General features: G+C 40.9%; 1 protein-coding gene across 1 annotated transcript in view; it reads right to left on the bottom strand.

The window, feature by feature from the left end:
• LOXL4 (lysyl oxidase like 4) overlaps window positions 1-18,586 on the bottom strand; it is a 231,339-nt gene that overhangs the window by 61,551 nt on the left and 151,202 nt on the right. The window contains exon 11 of the mRNA XM_078643561.1: window positions 15,079-15,322. Within this exon, the coding sequence (XP_078499687.1) occupies window positions 15,079-15,322 (244 nt within the window). The remainder of the gene's footprint in view (window positions 1-15,078; window positions 15,323-18,586) is intronic.

Raw genomic sequence — 18,586 nt, 5'->3', positions numbered from 1 at the left:
TGGAAGTTCCACTTCTGTGGCAGTCCCAAAACTGCAGTTACGGTCATACCCAGTTCCAAACATTCGCTTTAAAAGAACCAACATGCAAACGTGTCTCAGCACATTGGAGTTTTTTTTATCCATGAGGTTTTTCCTCCTTGGGATTTTTGGCATCACTTTCTAGGGAACAGATTTTCTGCATCCAATGAACACCTTCATAACATCCAAGAAAGATGTAAAAAACCAACCCCTACGTCCAGCCCTGACATACAGTTGTGTCTATTATTGAAACTCAATTTCCCAAAGAACCAGCTTCATTACTCAGACTTACAATCAGTGAATATAACTGTGCTCCATAAGGTTCATCATTAAAGTTGGATGTACTATTGAACCCTATCTAATTCAGCTGGCTCTGTAACGAATTATATACCTTCTAAAAGAATAATCATTGGTGATTCCTCAAAAAATCTATTACAATGTGAGAGCTGCTCGTCTCTTAATACCTGGTATCATTGGTCCTGAAGCTGTTCTTGACTTTGGTGTTTTAGAGCTGGCTGTAGGATTGACTGTCACTTTTGGGTAGGCATGAGATTGATGCTTGTTCCATGAAGATGTAATTGTTCTGTAAAGCTTGCCTTGTCATGATGGCCGATTTGAGAATGTCATTGTGTGAGGGTATCACGCTCCAAGTCTGGCACAGCTCCCTTGTACTTGGATGTGTTTTATGTCTATTTCTTTTTAAGTGCTTAATTTGTTGAAGAATGAGTATGCTGCACAAATCTCTGCTTAGAAGCCGCAGGTGGCACCGGTGCACAGAATACCAAGGCTGCATAGTCTGGAATTCACACCATGCCTCGCTAACCAACTTCCAGACACTCCATGCCCCTTTATCTCACTTTTGCTGGCTGCTGCTTTCTCCCTTTGTGACTGTGTTTCCGTCTTTCTCTTTCTCTTTTCTGCATGCTCCCTATTTTGCTGTTGGGAAATGTTGGATGAGGAAAAATAAATGCCAGTCCCCAAACATGGGTGCCGGTGGACCCCACCGATCCCAAAAATGAGTGCCAGTGGCTCCCACCGGCAATCACTGGCTCAAAGTAAGCACTGTTAAGAGATGTTTGCTCATTTAAGTTTTTCCTGTTAATATTACTAAATATTTGAAGTTGGTTATGCAGTTGATGTGTATCTTCTTCTAAAAGCTGTTTCAATGTGATTACCACCTGTCCCATAAAGTTGCAGTTATAAATACCCAGTGCTTGAAGTGGGCCGGGTCTTGTCGGTGCTCAGCGCCGGCGGTTCGAAAAAGCAGGCGCTGAGACGGGTCTCTATCAGGCTCTCCATTTCTGCCCTCATCATCAGGGTGAAAAAAATATAATAACTCTGTAGCAGTGCCACCCTTCCCTGCCCTTGATGTAACTTCAAAGAGACTCGTTATAGTTCTTGCACAGTCTCATCATTTCAGAACTGAAGCATTTTCAATATTATATACAATGAAGCCATAGCTGTTGCTTATTTATCTTATGCTATTAACAACCATTGACAAAGCCAATAGTCCTGGATTGTTGTAGTTGTAATGTTATGTGTTGTATTATTATGCAATGACAGAAGTAGCAAAATACTAGTCGGGCAGCACACTATGCTAAGCACAGATGTTTAGCTTATGTGTTTTTAAGCCATGCCTTTAATGACAACGACCACGCCCCTTTCAGAGACCCACAAGTTTTTCATCCCACTTAAACCCCTGTGAATACCTTACATCTGTGAAGCTGCTCATGTGACAAGCATATGTTTTATGAAGGTGTTCAAATGATTTTTGCATTTGTGCTTGATCTTCGATTATTTGTTACCCTAATGAGGAGATTGACTCTTCATGAAGCTTTTGATTGTTTTGTAAGCGGCCATGCGAATAAATGTTACTCACAGTAAATTAATGTTAAAGTTGGATTTTATCTTGTGATCCATAATAATGGATCTTGCTCTGTGAAATACAGATTGTGATTAATGCTTGTTAACTGATTTTGCCTATGCAACTTACTATTTGTTCTGCAAAACAGAATATGTTTTTGGTACTTGCGCTACGAAATTGTCAGTGTGAGTGGTGGACCTCTACTTTAAAGTATTCCATGTGGTGCTGATGAGAGCCTTAATGATACTTATTTGATAGGATCCATGCTGGTGGATTCTTTGCCACATGATATTAACTGAGTTACAGATGCCTGAAAAGCAAGCCATTATGTTCCTCAAATGATAGTGCTAAGCCCAGAAGTGAAAGTGAGTGATTTTAGTCTTGCTTTGTAGCCAAATCCATGACAGCAAACCGTGCTTTGAAGTTGGCCAAGTTTGATTTACTTCCAAAACAATCCAAGATGGTGCAAAGATTGTCTATTGCTCCTTCAAGAAGTCTCTTTGTTTGTGGTTGTCACAAGACGCTTTGTCTGTTCGCTATTGGTGAATGAAATAGACCATGTGAAAACAACCTTAAAAGTGAAACGTGTCCTTGCCCACCTAAAAGCTAGATTTGTGTTGGAGCTATTGTTAAGTAAGATGGCTGCTGGTTCGAGTCTTCTTGTCCAGGAATTAATAGTCTGTCAGTTAGAACTAGCACTGAGATGGCTGCTTTGTATAAGATGGTTAACAGCAGCTACTTGTTCTGCTAGTCCTCTGTGAGTCTTTCCCTGTTCTTTCAATTTGAAACAGCCCTGTGCATCAGCATACAGGGTGTGTTGTAAAAGCTGGATGATGTAAAGTGAACTCAATATTTTGGCACTCTCCATGGTAACAGCATGCCAAATCCTAGTAGGAATGTCATGTTTCCTATCCGACTGTCTGTTTTGGCAGGCTTTATGATTCCAAATTGGCAAACGACATTTTGATTGATTTTGAGCTGCTCATAATATCTTAGGCATGACGGATTTTACTGGTAATCGGCAAAGGAAAAGCTGGTAATGAGCCTTGGGTGTGCTCTTTTACCTTACAAAAACGAAGTTATTATATGGTAATTGGACCACACTGAAAAGGCACAGTGTGAAGCCATCATAAACTCTAAAGAGGCCTCTACACATTTCAGAGTCTCCAGTCTTCAGTAAGCTGTGGGTATTTAAATCGCGGTAGCAGTCTGTTTCACATTAATTCAGAGCATTCACGGCTATTACAAACATAAACCTCAGGGGATGTGCATATGACATTGATCAAAAACATAAACTGCAGGGAATCGGAATAAAACAGGATGCAATGTTCGAAATTAAGGTGAAAGCCCTGAGGTGTGATATAACTAATTTCTGCAATTAGTGTTTTTAATAAATGATTTTGAAAAACTCTTTTCTTAAATTAATAGCTAGGAAAGTAAAATACAGGCCAGTTTCACAGGTTTTGCCTGCTGGATTAAAAAAGAGTGTGTACCTCTTCTCTCTCTGAGAATAACTCAGATTTGGCTCGAATTTTAGGAAATATACATAAGTTAAATGTCCCTACAATTAACTGAAATGGAGCTCAATTAGACAGTCAGTGCTTCTCCTGGAAATCCGACTTTGATCTGCGAATATATTTCCATAGAATTAATCTAAATAGAACTCAATTGAACAGTCAATACTTCTCCTGAAAACATGACTTTGAAAGGTGGACACCCCTTTTCTAACATAATGTAAGTGCATTTTATTTCCAAAGAGATTACTGCAGAGAAGCAGGTAACAGGCATGTTCTTTCTGTATGGGGAATAGTGTTCCTCGAGGAAATGTAGGGTTTTTGCAGTTTTGATGTCGGTGGGGATGTTTTTCCAACTTCTTTGAGCCTAGACTAAAAAACAAAAGGTAGGCATTCTAATTTCTTACAAATTTTGTTTCCAGTGTGGCAATGGCCTGACTTCCGCTATGGGACTGTCTGCCTGCAGTCATTAGTTGTTTCTTGGCCAGGTAAGTTGAGGTATAATTTCTGATGGCCTTGTAGGTGATGCGGCTGGTCTTGCAGGGGCCAGTAACATTTCTTCATAGTTGGGTGATATGGTTGAATATTTCTATCAATTTCTGTGACATGCTGTCTTTGGATGTCTTAGAGTGGTCCCACGGTGGTATATGGGAGGCTGTTAAGCACAGCATTACCTTCATCCGAGTGTGGGAAGACCAGGGAATACACATCTTGCACATTCGTTCTAAAATGAGTAAGAAGAAGGAAGGGCTTCACTTTATTATGAAGCAGAGTTGATAATTAGCTGTCTTGGTTTTCCCAGTAATGTGTTCTTTGAAGATGAGGTCTAAGGATGAATTTAATGCATTGTCTGTCAGCTGAAGGGTGAAGCCATCTATGTTCATGTTCGATGGCCAATCTTAAATTTGTTGTCTTTTGGAACTGTTGGCGATAAGGGAAAACTTTATCTTTGTTAGGTCAAGTTTTGATAACTAATTGATATTCAATTCAGCATTAGCCTAAAGTAGATTTTAAGTCGCTGAATACTACAGGCTGAGGAGACTTTCGGGTAGACTGGAGTGCTGTCAGAATATTAATGAATACTAGTGTTATTATCGATGGTAAGGCCCCAAAGTTATCTATGGAGTGAAGACAACGATAGGAGCGATTAGAAAAACCTTAGCTAGTCTGCAGGAAACAGGTTTTTTTTTCAGAACTTATTTTTCCAATCTGTAAGAGCTAGTGGCAGTTGACACAGTAGGAGGTAAACCATTGTGTAAATATATTAGAAAAGGCCATGGATTTTTCTAAAATGTAAATTAGTGCTTGTTTGACTTTTATGCCAAAGTGTGCAGATAATTCGAGCAGGATCAGGAGAGAGGAGGTATTTCTGTTGCTGATGAGTAGACTGACTACTTGGAAGGTAGCTGTTTTTCTTCAGCAGCATGGTCTGAAGCTGGATAGGGAATCCTACAGGAGATTGTACTTATTGGTCTGCTCCTGTAATTGAATGCAGACTGCTTTCTCAGTCAAGGTAAGTGAGTGATGGGGGGACGTTAGTGAGGTCCTCTGGGTACAAGACTGGTTTCTTCAGGAGAACGAGGATATGTCCCTTGATTGGGGTGCCTGGGAAAGTTCCTGAGCTGAGGTAGATATTAAGGATGTTGTTAAGAGCTTTGAGGGTATCTTCTTGAAATGGTTTGATGATGGATAATGGATGATGGTAGATGTAGTCTTTCTTTCAGGTGCTTTAAGTGAATTCAGGGTATTCTCGAAATCCTTGAGTGTGAGGAAGTTGAAAGTTATTCATTTGAATGGAGGCATAGAGGAGCTATAGATTTCATATTGTTGTTTTGTGCACTGATTTTGTGGTTGAGATGAGGAGGGCTGTATGTGCACAGCGGAGTGCGTTGAGCTGGGTTATGTCACTAGATATATTGGTCCTGCTCCATTTCCTCCCCTTTCTGTGTAAGGCATAGTTTGTGGCAACCTAAGGAAGGGCTTCATCTCAGAGTGCTACTGCCACTCCTGGGCACAAAACAGAAATAATTGATTAATCCTGTTATGAATAGAAAGTACCATCTAGAGGTTAGGCAGTAACATTGCCGTCCTCAAGAAACTGATTTACTGATTGATTACTTGCAAAACTTTTAATGCCCATATCTGTTGTAATTTCTTGTGCATTTATCTACAGCTCATTAGATATGAATGTACGATTATTGTTTTTCCTTGATGGATGATTTAATCAAAGGTAACATGCATGCCTAGGTGCCTAGAAATTGGTAGTATGCGAATTCATCATCAAAGTGACTTTATTCGGTTCGATGGACCATAATAGTTTAACAGACATACATAATACTTTAAAAGAAATTCAATATCAAGTTTGTGCGGTAACATAAATAAATATAAATAAAAACCAACATAAACCCACATGCCCAGTATCCAGAACAACAGACTATAATATCAATTGTCAAATTTCATTAATATAAATGATTGTTATATAAAGAAGTTTAAAAGCATAAAAGGCCTGTTTATCTATTGTGGCTCATATGGTTCTCTTATTGACACTGCAACTATAGTTAGAGATATCAGTGCAAATAGAAACAGTAGACAAAGAGTGCAAAAAATTAAAGTGTTCCATGTAGGTACAGGGACAGATTTCCCTCAAAAGTGGGGCTAAAAATTGTACCCTCTGCTCTTTATAAAGAGGGCAGAACAGCATAAAGTGCAGTGTGATCTGAGCTGGCAAATTTTCACATGAGCAAGGGATACGTTTATCAACCCATCCTGACTGTGTGGCAAATGCCAAGTGAGTAAGCGGAGTCTAGACATAAAAAATCGTGTCTGTACATTGGTGGTAAAAGATAGGTAAAATTGCTGTTGTATAAAGAGCAATCATGGGTGACCTGGCACTAGCAATTGTTGGCAGTGCGTATTTGCCTCAGAGTAATGTGCTTCTTTTATGATGGTTTTTTCATTTATTTCGATGCAAGCAGGGTTATCATAGTAGTGTTCCAGACCAATCTCATGGAATTTCTCTCTCAAAAATCGTAGAGATTGCCAAAGCACTATGACTTCCTTTGAGAATATAAAGTCTTCAGACAGCCAGATTTTGGCCCAGAGGAGCAAAAGGGCAATATCAATTCAGTCCTCTAGATAATCCAACTCCACCTTGGAGTGACAAAAAAGTGTGGGGCTGCTCTTTGGGGTCATCAATAGCCTTCATGGACTTGTCCAGTGCCTTTGACACCGTTAATCGGGAAAAATTGTGTGGACTAATAAAGAAAATGGGTATCTTAGAAGCTCTTATCTTCCTCTTGTGCAGGCTTCATGCATCGACCACTGTTGCCATACGATAAGGCCCTCGGGGGGAGAAAACAAGGCCTATTGTCTCCACAGAAGGTGTTCAGCAGGGGTACATTCTAGCTCCACTTCTCTTTCTATTGTACATTAACGACCTAGAGGCATTTCTAATAGAGAAGGAACTTGATTTCCCTAGAATAAGAGGCAACCTGGTCCCACTGTTGTCATATGCGGAAGACACAGTGGTAATGGCCTTGACAGCCAACAGCCTTCAAAAATCACTGAATGCTTTTATAGATTTTATGTCAGCCCTGGACCTAAAAGTTCATTTTACTACATCATATATCATGGTGTGTGGCCCCAAACCAATTAAAACAAGAACATTTGTTGTAAGGGGTAAGACCATTGATAAGCTGTCTAATTTTACATATTTGGGGAACATTTTTAATAATAAATTGAACTGGGGTTCTCTTATTACTGCAAGGGTACAAAATACTAGCCGGGTAGTGGAGGGTTTATTCTGCTTCGCCTCCAAGTTAGGCCACAAGCTGGTCACAGAGTTGATTACCCTGTATAAAGCTAAATGCTTATCAGTTGCATCTTATGGGGCAGGAGTGTGTCATTTACAAGTTTTAGAAATTGGTAGTAGTTAACCAAGTCAACCACCCTAAACAACCTCTCCATTGTGCAGGCTGCCTTTCAGTCCATCATGAGAGAAGTCTAAGATGTAGGAAAACAGTGTAAATCGAGAGAGCAGTGGACAGGACAAGGCTACTTGGCTGAAAAAATCTCCTTCCTTTAGCTGCTAATCAACAGATTGTAGGACAGTGTAAATCAATGTTTGCGGCATTCCTCACACAGCTCTTAATGAAAGGGACAATGAAACGTGTTGCTCTTGTGAAGATTCCTGCAGTATTCTTCGGCCATTTACAGACGATGACTGAAAGGAAAAGAGAACTGGAACTTTTTTGTGGAGTCTCCTATGCTGAGATATTGAGATAAAGGTAGTGTAGAAGGTAACAACTGCTAAGTTACAGGAAGATTTAGACATAACTTAAGTCCAAACATTAGGAATCCTGTATCTATAGACATAAGGCTACTGGCAATCCAGTACACCCAAGCAATGCTTACTAAAAATTTGTCAACGTATCACCAACCCAAATGATTGAGACTTGTTTAATAAAATTGCACAACAATACATATACATCCAATTCAATGATGCAAGTGTGAACCTTACTTTAACAGAACTAGGGCAAATGATACTAAAGTATCATGGGTGAGTTCAAATGGAAATGCAGTCCCCCAGCGTATCGCATCAGTTTCCAAAAGCCAGTTGATGGAAAAAAAAATGCAAATGTGCTTACTCAAATGTTTCTCGTTCCATGCCGCCTAATTCATCATGAAGGAAATATTGCAAACCTCCTGAAGGCGTCAGGATTTGAATCCTGAAAAGTCCTACCCAATAGGATGCTCGCCCGACTAAAGGACAAGGCCCCACTACACCTGGTTTAGCAAAAAATCCTAAGATCTTGAGAAGAATCCGTAAATTGAGCCGGCAAAAGAAATACTACTATATCATTACTGAATGAGTAAAGGATAATTTACGCTATGGAGAAGTGAGGTCCTGGCAAGAAAATCATCAGATTACAGAATTGTCAATCCCGCTTTGTCATACTTCCTTTCTTCATACCCCTTTCATTATCCAAATCAGTAAGTAAAGGTATGCTCTATTTCTGTATTTATTAACTTGGTTATTTAATTGTTTATTTATTGGAGAGTTTTCTTCTCTGTCACTTAAGAGTATGCAAGCGCTGTATACATTATTTACTAAAAGAGGCGTTCCAGCATTAGCCAGGTAGCGTATGGCAAAAATCACCTGATTCTGGTCCTTCACTGTTTGGAATTCCTATTTAAGTTATCGCAGTTTTTTTCTTTTAAAATATGTTCCTAGCAGTTATGCAGTTGATTATACTGTTTTTTGTCAGTTATGCTGAAAATATATTTTTTTAAACTCCGAAGTGACTTCACCATGCAGCAACGCCTGCCTGCAATAGATGCCATTGGGCGTTACTAAAAGAATATACTTTGTAATTATCATTTGCTGCTATATGCTGCTTAAATAATTCCTGATTCTTAGGATAACAATGGAGATTTGTATTCACGTTTTATCTTATACTGCAGTTATTTGAAGGGGAAAGAGCTCTTATTTTTCATAATCCTAACAAAAGCTTCAGTTGACTCTATTGCAAACTGCCTCCAGTTTGTAATGTCATTATATGTTGTGCATTGGTGTGTCGTGTCATGGTGGTTACCAGCTTCAGTTGTTATGTTTGTTTACTCAGGCTAATTTACCTTCTTTGTGCAATGATCGCATGGTGTCTACCATAGCCAAAAACCGAGATACCCTCCTCCGGATCAAGGAGAAACATTTCATCAATGGCTAACATGATTTTCCACCAGGGAAGTTTCTGTGTTTCTCGTTTGAGCAAACTTTCCATCATAAATTACACACAGAATGCATTCGTGCTTTCGCTGGTGTTAACGAGCAATAACAGCCATTAATATAAACTCTTTTATTTTTAAGTGTTAGCTCTCACCCAACAAAGATGATTTTAAAAGCCTTTAGATAAGACTCATCCACTAAAAAACACATCAGGACATATTATCAAGGGGGGTTATCTCCGCTTTTTTGGCTTTAAAAGCCAAGAAAGCGGAGATGAAATTATCTCCCTATTACCTAGCTGTCGCTAACACCAGTTAGCGACAGCTAGTAGGAGATAGCGACCATCTTGGGCCCCGCTTTGCATGTCAGTGAAATTTATCACTAATGACATGCAAAGTGGGCGTGCCAAGATGTTAGCGACTGGAAACAGTCGCTAACATCGCTATCTCCTATTACCAACTTTTGAAGATATTCGCGCTAAGCGCGAATATCTCCAAAAGCTAACACCTGCCCCTGAGCAGTTCTTAGCCATGTTATCCAATGGTAGGTGGATAACATGGCTAAGAGCATTAGCTCGGTAATGCATGAATATCGCTGACTTTTCAGCGATATTCATGCATTTCAGCCGATTTTTATCGCTCAGGAGATAAACCTTGATAATAGCAAGGTTCCTAAGCGATAAAAAATCACCGCAGCAAATAAAAATATTGCCGCTAAGCCAACATAGCGATAATTATCGCTAGTTGTTGGTAATATGCCCCATCGTCCTTTAGGAAACCTGTTTCACTTCCACACACATGTTACATTTCTGTGTCAAAGTCGTACTATAATTTTCCCCACTAATTTCCATATGTATGCTGGTGGCGACCTGTCTCCTTCCAACACAAGTGAGTTTTCAGAAGACTCTCAAAGCTCACTTGTTAATGCTGCTTCGTGTGTCTTCAGTGTTACGTGGCATGGCTCGTCTATTTCTTTGCCTCCTGTAAAAAACACGGACGCCCTTGGGGTTTGAATGGCATTTTATTAAAGGTTTTATTAAAGGTCTTTAAATAGAGCCTAAAACTTTATTGTTGATGGTGGTACATCATAAATGTCAGCAAGTCACCTTAAGAACTCCAAGCCACTCTTCATTGGAAAATCATGAAACCAATATGTGAGTGAGGCGGAGCTGTTCAGATGGTCCTCATGGCACTGAGAGAACTCCTGCCCTTGCGCGTTTTTGGAGGTGGTCGGACACCAGATTCAGTTCATAAGCCATTGCACTCGGACAGGTTTCTAAATTCTGGTTTGGCGCACAAGCCATCATGCACGACAATGTCTGTAAGAGCAATCAATTCCAGGCTGCCAGCTGAAGGGTTCTCTGCATTTGGATGGCTGATCTCAGAAAGTCAAACTGAAGGTCTAATCGCCTTGAACCAAACCAGTACATGAATCTACATGTCCTTTATAAGGGTGTATCTTTCATCTGAGTGGATATTAAATTTACAGTTTATGGTGTCTGTAATCTCCACACCTTGCACACTTCTGGACTGCAAGTTGTTAAAGCATGGATTCTAAAGTGAACCAATAATGGCTTAACAAACCTGGCCACGCTGGCACCCTTAATTGAAAAAGCAAAAAAAAAGAAAACACGGTTGTTCGCATGTTTTGTCGACTTGAAAGCCACATTAGACAAAGTAAGAAGAAATCGCCTCTGGGAAAAATGTATAGCATTGGGGTTGCCGAGTAAATTACTGGATGCAATAATAGCCCTGCACAGTGAAACCTGGGCAAGAGTGAAATTAGGAGATGGACTCAGCACCACCGCCAGTATTCACACACAGCAAGGCCTAAAACAAGGCTGCGTTCTAGCCCCAAGCTTATTCCATGTATTTATGGCAGTCATCATTAAATACATGCAAGCAGCCGATTGCCATCCGCCAAACTTATCCAAAGAGCCAATACCCTTCTTACAGTACGCAAACGATATTGTGGTGCTGAGCCAAAGCCCCATTGGGCTACAAAGAGCAATTAACAACTTAGTAACCTATCTGGACCAAGACAGCTTGGAATTAAATAAGGATAAAACCAAGGGTGTATGTCCTGTGGACCCTAAAAAAACCCAGTTCAAATGGTTTGTAAAAGGGACAATAATAGAAGAACAAGCGGCCTACAAATATCTCGGCTTAACACTGGGGTGAGGCTCAACACACAAGGAACACAAAATGGATCTAAAAGCAAAATCTCAATCGTTAATTTTCACGTACATTTTTCTGAATAAAAAATTGGGTTGCCCAAACCATGCACATCTTTTAAAAGTGATGGCAGCACAAATTCTACTGACATTGTCACATGCCCCAGTAGTTTGGTGCGGCAAAGAGATGGAACTGTTAAACAAACTTCAGACAAAGGTTTATAAAGCTGTTTTGAATTTACCAAGGTCTAGGTCTTTGGCCTTCAGAATCAGAAATTCTTGGGCATGAGTGGCTTCGTGAAACTATGCCACAAATTTCGGGCATCTGAGCTGGGGTCATTGAACAATCTATGCTGGAAAGAAATTAAAACCCAGATGGATCAAGACATTCCACATTCATGAGGAGTCCATCTGAGAAAATCATTGGCGGAACTTGATATACAAACGATATGGGACAGCCTGGTAGACCGGGCAGTTTTTGGCAAACTAGTAAATAAGATAGCAAAGAAGAAGTCTTTCTTCGAAGATAAAATAACCTCGAAACGCAGGTATGGGTGGACTGTGATTAACTCTTACATATCAGCAAACCCTCAGGCCTACTTAGTAACTCATTTTAGGGCTGAGTTAAAAAAGAGTTTCACCAATTACCGTTTGGGCATGCATGATTCGAAAGACCTACAACCATCCTGGAAAAGCAACCAACAAGCAGCACACTGTCAACTATGCGGTTTTTGTAATGAAATGTTAACTCACCTGCTGTGTGCTCACCCCGCAGTCAAGGATTTAAGGAGGGGCTTTTAAAACCAATTTTTAACGAATTGAACATTTGCACATGCAGGCAAGCTGTGATACGTTGGTTGGAAGGCTCCTCTATAATCCTGGCTTGCCGGGTTGTAAAATATCTGGCAAAAGTAAGGAAACTTTTAAGGCAAGCCGATTTAGAGGGCACCCAAAAAATATGAACAAGGACGGCAGGGGCTTTTCAAACATGGCACCCCTTCACTAGCCCAAGTAGCAAGCAGACTGAAACTCTAATCCATGGGATAACTGGAACAATACAAAAAATGGTAGTCGCCCAAACCCTATTGTAAAGTTGTGCATTTTATATGGACATGTTATCTCAAACAGGATCTAGCTAATTTATTTTTGGACAATAGCAGTCACTTGAGCTCTTTGGAAAGTTTGAATAATAGAACTTTCGCAGATGGTTTAAACTGTTAGCCAACATTTTATGCGCATTACTAACGTTATTCAGATTTTAAATACTGCCAATCTCGTTGCTAATAAGTGGTATTTAGTTGAAGAGTGAGTTTAATATATTTTTAAAGTGTAAATTGTAATGATTTTAAGTAATCATATACAATAAACTATTTTGATTTGACTTGTAAAGTGAACCAATTGAAGAACACTGAAAGTTAATATGACCATTAAAAGTGATCTGGGTGAGACCTGTGTGACCTGAGAGATAGTCCTGCTATCTTTCAACCCATCTGCAATACCTGTGTGACATGAGTGATAGTTCTACTGTCATTACAGCCCATCCTGCTCTGAAAGCAGCCCCCTTAGCCTCTGGACTACCAGGGAAATGCCGGAGCTGCAGAAAGGGCAGTTTGGCCCTGCCTGCAAGACCTATGACCTAGGAGATAGCTATGCTATGCTTATGCTTCACCTGCGAAATCCGTGTGTCATGAGCGAAAGCTCTGGTGCCTTTTCAACCTACCTCCAAGATCATTGTTTTCTTAGTGAAATCTCTGCTGTTTAACATCCACCCTACAAAACTGGTGTGACCCGAGATACAGTTCTGCTTGCTTTACACACTACCTTTGTCAATTTGATCTGTCTGAGAGACAGCTTTCCGATCGTTACACCCAACTTGCAACACCTGTTTGACCTGAGCAGTAGCTCTCCTGTCTTTACGTTCTACCTGTATGAACAGTGTGATCTGAAAAATATCTCTGCTGTCTCTACACCCCGGCAACAAGACCTCTGTGACTGAGCAAGATCTCTCCTGCCTTCCCTCAAGACTGGCGCTGAAGTACTTTGATGACATGCTAAGTATGTGCACATGGTGATATCTGTCCAAAGGCTAATCAAGAAACAGAGCAAACGTTAGCAGTCTTTCTTTCTATTTGATGAAAAAAATATTTAGATTGTTTTTTCAATCAAACTTCATAGGGACATTATTTAAATGTGTATATTTCAATATCTATTTTTCCTTTACTCCATTGCACTTCTCTCCTGATTCTGTTTATATTTTCATGTGTTTGTGGGGGAAGTCAAAACTGGAAAAGGTTTGGTCTCCATCTCACTGGTGGCATCCCCGTAGGTTGCTAGACATCGTTCGGTGTGGCAAGGTGGTGCCGCAGATTGGCCATAGGTTCCCCTAATCTTGGTGGTCTTGCACAGGTGCTGACCTTCTAACCTAAGAACCTGGATGTATTTGGGGCATGAGAGTTCCCGAAAGTCTCATGATAAAAATCGGGGCCCCATATTTCATCAAATTGTGGCAGCTTGTTGTCGAGTGAGGCAGTGTGTTTTTCCATTCTTATGATGTCCCAGAGTCTGTGTAGCCAGTCTACATGTTCTGGTGGGGTGCTGGTGCCCCACTTGGAGGTAATAGCCTGTTGTGCTGCACATAAGGCCAAAGAGATGGTCTCTCCTCGTTGGAGTAGAGTGGGTAAGTCAAGACATTCGGGAGGCCTAGCAGGACATAACTGGAAAGGGGAGGAATGTTTGTATCAAAGGTCTCATTGATGTCTTTCAGAACTGCCTCCCAATAATGTTTGAGTTTAGGGCAGCGCCATAGAATATGTGTCAAAGTGCCTGGGCGGCCACAATGGCCCCACCAGTCCTCGAAGCGTCCATGCCGCCACTTAACTATCCTCGCTGGAGTATTTTTTATATCTTTAAGAAATGGTGATGCAGTTGCATAGTTAAATTAAAAACTGTTCATAGGAATGTGGCATGAGTGTACATTAAAACACATATTTAAAATAGCTGAAAACTCCATGAAGCTTCAAAATTATAGTTGCCAGGAATCAGAGGGAAGGAACACTGCTTTTAATGCATTATGTCATCTGGAATAGTGAATCAGTGCTTAATTTGAGCCAGTAGTTGCCGGATGGGGGGCACCAGCCCTTATTTCAGGGGAACGAAACTTATCTTTCCTGACTGCATGATAGGTCAAAAAACACTGATCAGAAAGACGTAGGAAGAAAACGATGACAAAACCGTCACAAAGGGAGAAATCAAGATCTTGCAAGAGCGGGAAAAAGCTGCAGGGAGTGTCTGGCAGTAGATTAAAGACAACCAGCCTTGGTATGAGGTGTGCTGATGATGAATTGCACCAGCCGCTGGCGTCTGAGCAGAGCTTCGGGCACTGGCACTCTTACTTTTACAAATTAAGCACTGGGACTGAAGTTGCATCATCGTAGTCCAGCATTGTTTTTACATGGGGTAATTGTCATGTTGGCCCAGTGATGAACTACTGTGCCTCCTCTTGGAGGGGTACTTCGTTAGCATTGTCCCCTAGCACAGGCATTTGGGAGGGGATTGAAAGATTACAAACAACAATGCATATAGGCTAGGGAGGTAGTTCAAAACTATGGCTTTGTTGAGGATGTCTTAACTTTCTGCAGTAGATTTCCTTTCCTGCTATAGATTTTCCACTGGTTCATTTTGCTCTATTGCTCACAAAGTTATAGCCATGTTCATATTAAGACCATTAATGTTCTTTACAATCATGGAACTGTAGAGTAGTTAAGGAGAGACCAGATCACATTACCTGTGGCACTCGTGCCAGATCCAAGAGTGGCGTCCAGCCCTGGGCCTGAAGTCTGCCTTGCCCACGTTGTGGATTTGGGAGGAGAAGCGCAGCAACCTACGGTGCCCGTATGGCCAGGCCATGTCATCAGCGGACTTGGATAGGCAGTTCTCCTCGTGTGCGCATTGGAGCATACTGAGGGGGCGGTCCTCCAGGTAGGCAGATTCCTCCACCAGCTGAGCATTCATAACCAGGTCTGGGGCACCTGGGAGAAGGAGAGCAAAACACCTGTGTGAGAGGATCTAGAAAAAAACACCTTCGATAAGTAACAAGAGACATCTTCAGTGAGTGATTTCCAAGTCTTAAAGTGGCACAGCATTGCCCAACCCTCTAGCTGCTCAGTTTTGACTGAAAAGGAGCATTTGAGTTGTCTAACTTCATGAAATTTGAGTGGTAAAACAAAAGGTCACCTAAATAGCCATGATTTCCAGTGGCGGCTGGCGAGATATGAAAACGGTAGGGAAGAAAAAAAAAGTTGAAATGCTCTGAGAGAGCAGCTCTTAGAAGAAGAATTTAGCGAGGGGGAAAGGGGATGGTTTTTCCAAGGAACAATACCATTGCAAGACCATGTATTGAAAAATGAATAGATTCCCATCCCGGGACATGAAGCAGCAGCACTACCTCCAGTGAACGAAGCTGCTTAGGCTCGTGTTTGCACAGATAGGCCTGTCAATATTATGAGAAAATAGCACCTTAGCTCGTGCCTTAAAAACTATTTCAAGCAGAATTGACAATCACGATAATATACAAAACTCTGTTATAAAGAAAATTAAAAAAAGATGGAAAGCTTCCACTTGCTCTCTATTCTAGTAATTAAAAGCACTATTTATATAAATTACTGCGAAAAAGGCTCATGGATAAATTTCCCTGTAAAGCATGAAGTGGCAGTTGGAGATCGTTGACTGTAAATAAAGTACATGACACTGCTCGTTCACTGTAGGTTCGGATCGCCCGAGTACCACAAGACAATCCAAGCAAGCAGTGCGTAATCGTAAAATACTGAAGAGGGACTTTGACAAAATGACCGTTTTTGACAGAGTGACGTGGGCTTCACGCAAGGGCTCCACCATACTACGTACGCCCTGTGAGAATGAATGTCATCTGCATGATGGCGTCACTCCTGCAGCGTCTTCGTCACTACAATCAAGGGCTGTAAAAAGGTATTCCCTAAAGAGAGAGATTCTCACCCATGTGCAACTGTCATCCCTTTATTGCCTGGCCGTCCCATGATGCACGGAGGTAAGAGGAGGCAGCTGGCAATATAAGTGCCTGATTGAAGTGCTGGAAGAGAAGAGGGACCCTGAAGGGCGGAGCCCCAATGCTCTAAGGAAGAGACCACCACTGCTGACCTCAAACCCAACTCTGTAACCACTAGCCCCCACCACGACTCACGATTTACAGGAGTATTCGACTAGTAGTATTTGAATAGTGAGTGAATGAGCTAGTGAGTCACTTAGTGAATGAGTAAATAAGTGAGCCAGCAATTAAGAGAGTGAGCGAATACCGATGTGAGTAAATGGTATGGTCATCTGAAGAACAATAACTAGATGAGTTATCTATTAGCTCTGTTGCCTGGTCTGCCACATATTTAAATAATATTCTATAGAACCACCACAATCCCTTATATTTCGAGAGGCTGAAGTACACACTGCCCTTTTCTATACAGTCTCACGCTTAATCGATCCATGGAGTGCATGTTGGTTCCCACTGCAGTGAGGGCAGACTGTGACTAAAACTGCTAAGCATGACCACCGGAAGTGATCCTTGACAGTAGTGCATGTCAGAATATCAAGAACTAAACATCGGGCTACCATAATATCATAGCAGACCAGGACAAATGGGCTGTTTGCTCTGGTGCTTCTTTTGTACATGAACGTGTTTCTTTCTCCATGGTGTGATACGAGAATTGTTTTACATTCTTTGAAAGAGTTTTTATGGCAGGTTTTAAGTGATTCAAATGTTCTTAGCAATTCTAAAATAAAATTGTATTTAAATGATTGTATTATTGTCTGCAAGTTTTAAGGAATCAATTATCCGAAATAAAATTTATAGTAATTAATTCATAGCAGAAATATCAACAACCAAAATATCGAGCAGGTGAGGTTATACAGGTAAGTATAGATTAACTGTTCTGAACTCCATGTTTAAGTACTTTGAAGATATATATAGTGCATCGAGGTGCATGCATATATAGTTAAGTTTAGTAAATGTATACCTACCTACATATACTCAACATCTCAATATTTTGGATGTTGATACATTTGCTACAATATTATAGTAGCACAAAATTTAACTCTCAAGGTCATAGTATCATACAATTGATCCACTGGATCCCATGGATGCAGGTATGAAGTTCAACGTGTCCTGTACCAAGGAAAGGCCTACTTGAGCAAGAGCCTTAGCAGTTCGTGCTGGACTGTCCCATAAGGAAGAGGGTCAAGACTGATTTGCATATAGCTGGGTCTGAACTGAGGTGGCGAAGTGAGCTAAAGAACAATGATGGATTCAACCCAGATCTGTGACTGGGGGCGAGTGCCTGAAAAGTTTCAGCGCTCCGCCCAGCATCTCCTTGTGTTTGCTTTGTTCGCCCTAAGTTGGCAGGGTATGCCCGGACGTGGGTCCCTTGCTCACTTTGCCACTGGATTTAAGCTTGCCTGGCTGATGAGGAGTGTTACCCCGATACCAGTCCCAGGATGCTTGTTTCTGGTCCAGGGTGGACCTGGCTTGGCAGTTCATGATGGGTTGTTTCCATAGGAAACAGGTTTAGGACTGATTTGCATATGGCTGGGTCTGAACTAGGGTGATGAAGTGAGCCAAAGAACAATGATGTATTCAACCCAGATCTGTGACTGGAGGTGAGTGTCTGAAAAGTTTCAGAGCTCTGTCCATCATCTCCTTCTGTTTACCCCACAGTGAAGCACCTTGAACGCAAGACAAAGGGCAGATATTAATTATACACTCCTCATACAAAAACAGAACATTTTAATTTAGCCGTCAATGAATACCACCAAGCAGGCCAGGGACTCATGATGAGACAGGAGTTCTCCCTTTGCTTCTCCTTGTAATTCACAGGTGTCTGTGAATAACAAAGATCCGATGATGATGCTTTTAATGTAACCTACCAGGCAGAGAATCGAGATTTATCCACCCACGGTTAATTCGTAAATGAGGGTTTTTAAGATGACTAAAACCCCAGACCCTGGTAAGACACGGGACTAGTGATCCATTCCCTTTTGATCCTACCATTTAACAATGCTATTAGAAAAAGGAAGTTATACCAATCTATCGAAAATGTTTACACTTGATTGTTGTCTTGATGTTAAACTGTGTATGATGCATTATATATTTTATCAGATTTTAAGTGTATCATGTTTTATTTATCATATTTCAAAATGCATACCCAAGTCATTGTATAAATGTTCAATTTTAGAGGTTTATGCATGATGTAATAAAATGCTAGAGCTGCTTG

This window comes from Lissotriton helveticus, chromosome 5_1 (genome assembly GCF_964261635.1).
Source record: "Lissotriton helveticus chromosome 5_1, aLisHel1.1, whole genome shotgun sequence".
NCBI lineage: Eukaryota > Metazoa > Chordata > Amphibia > Caudata > Salamandridae > Lissotriton > Lissotriton helveticus.
Note: the sequence above shows the minus strand (reverse complement) of the source record. Positions and strands in the feature narration are given on the sequence as shown.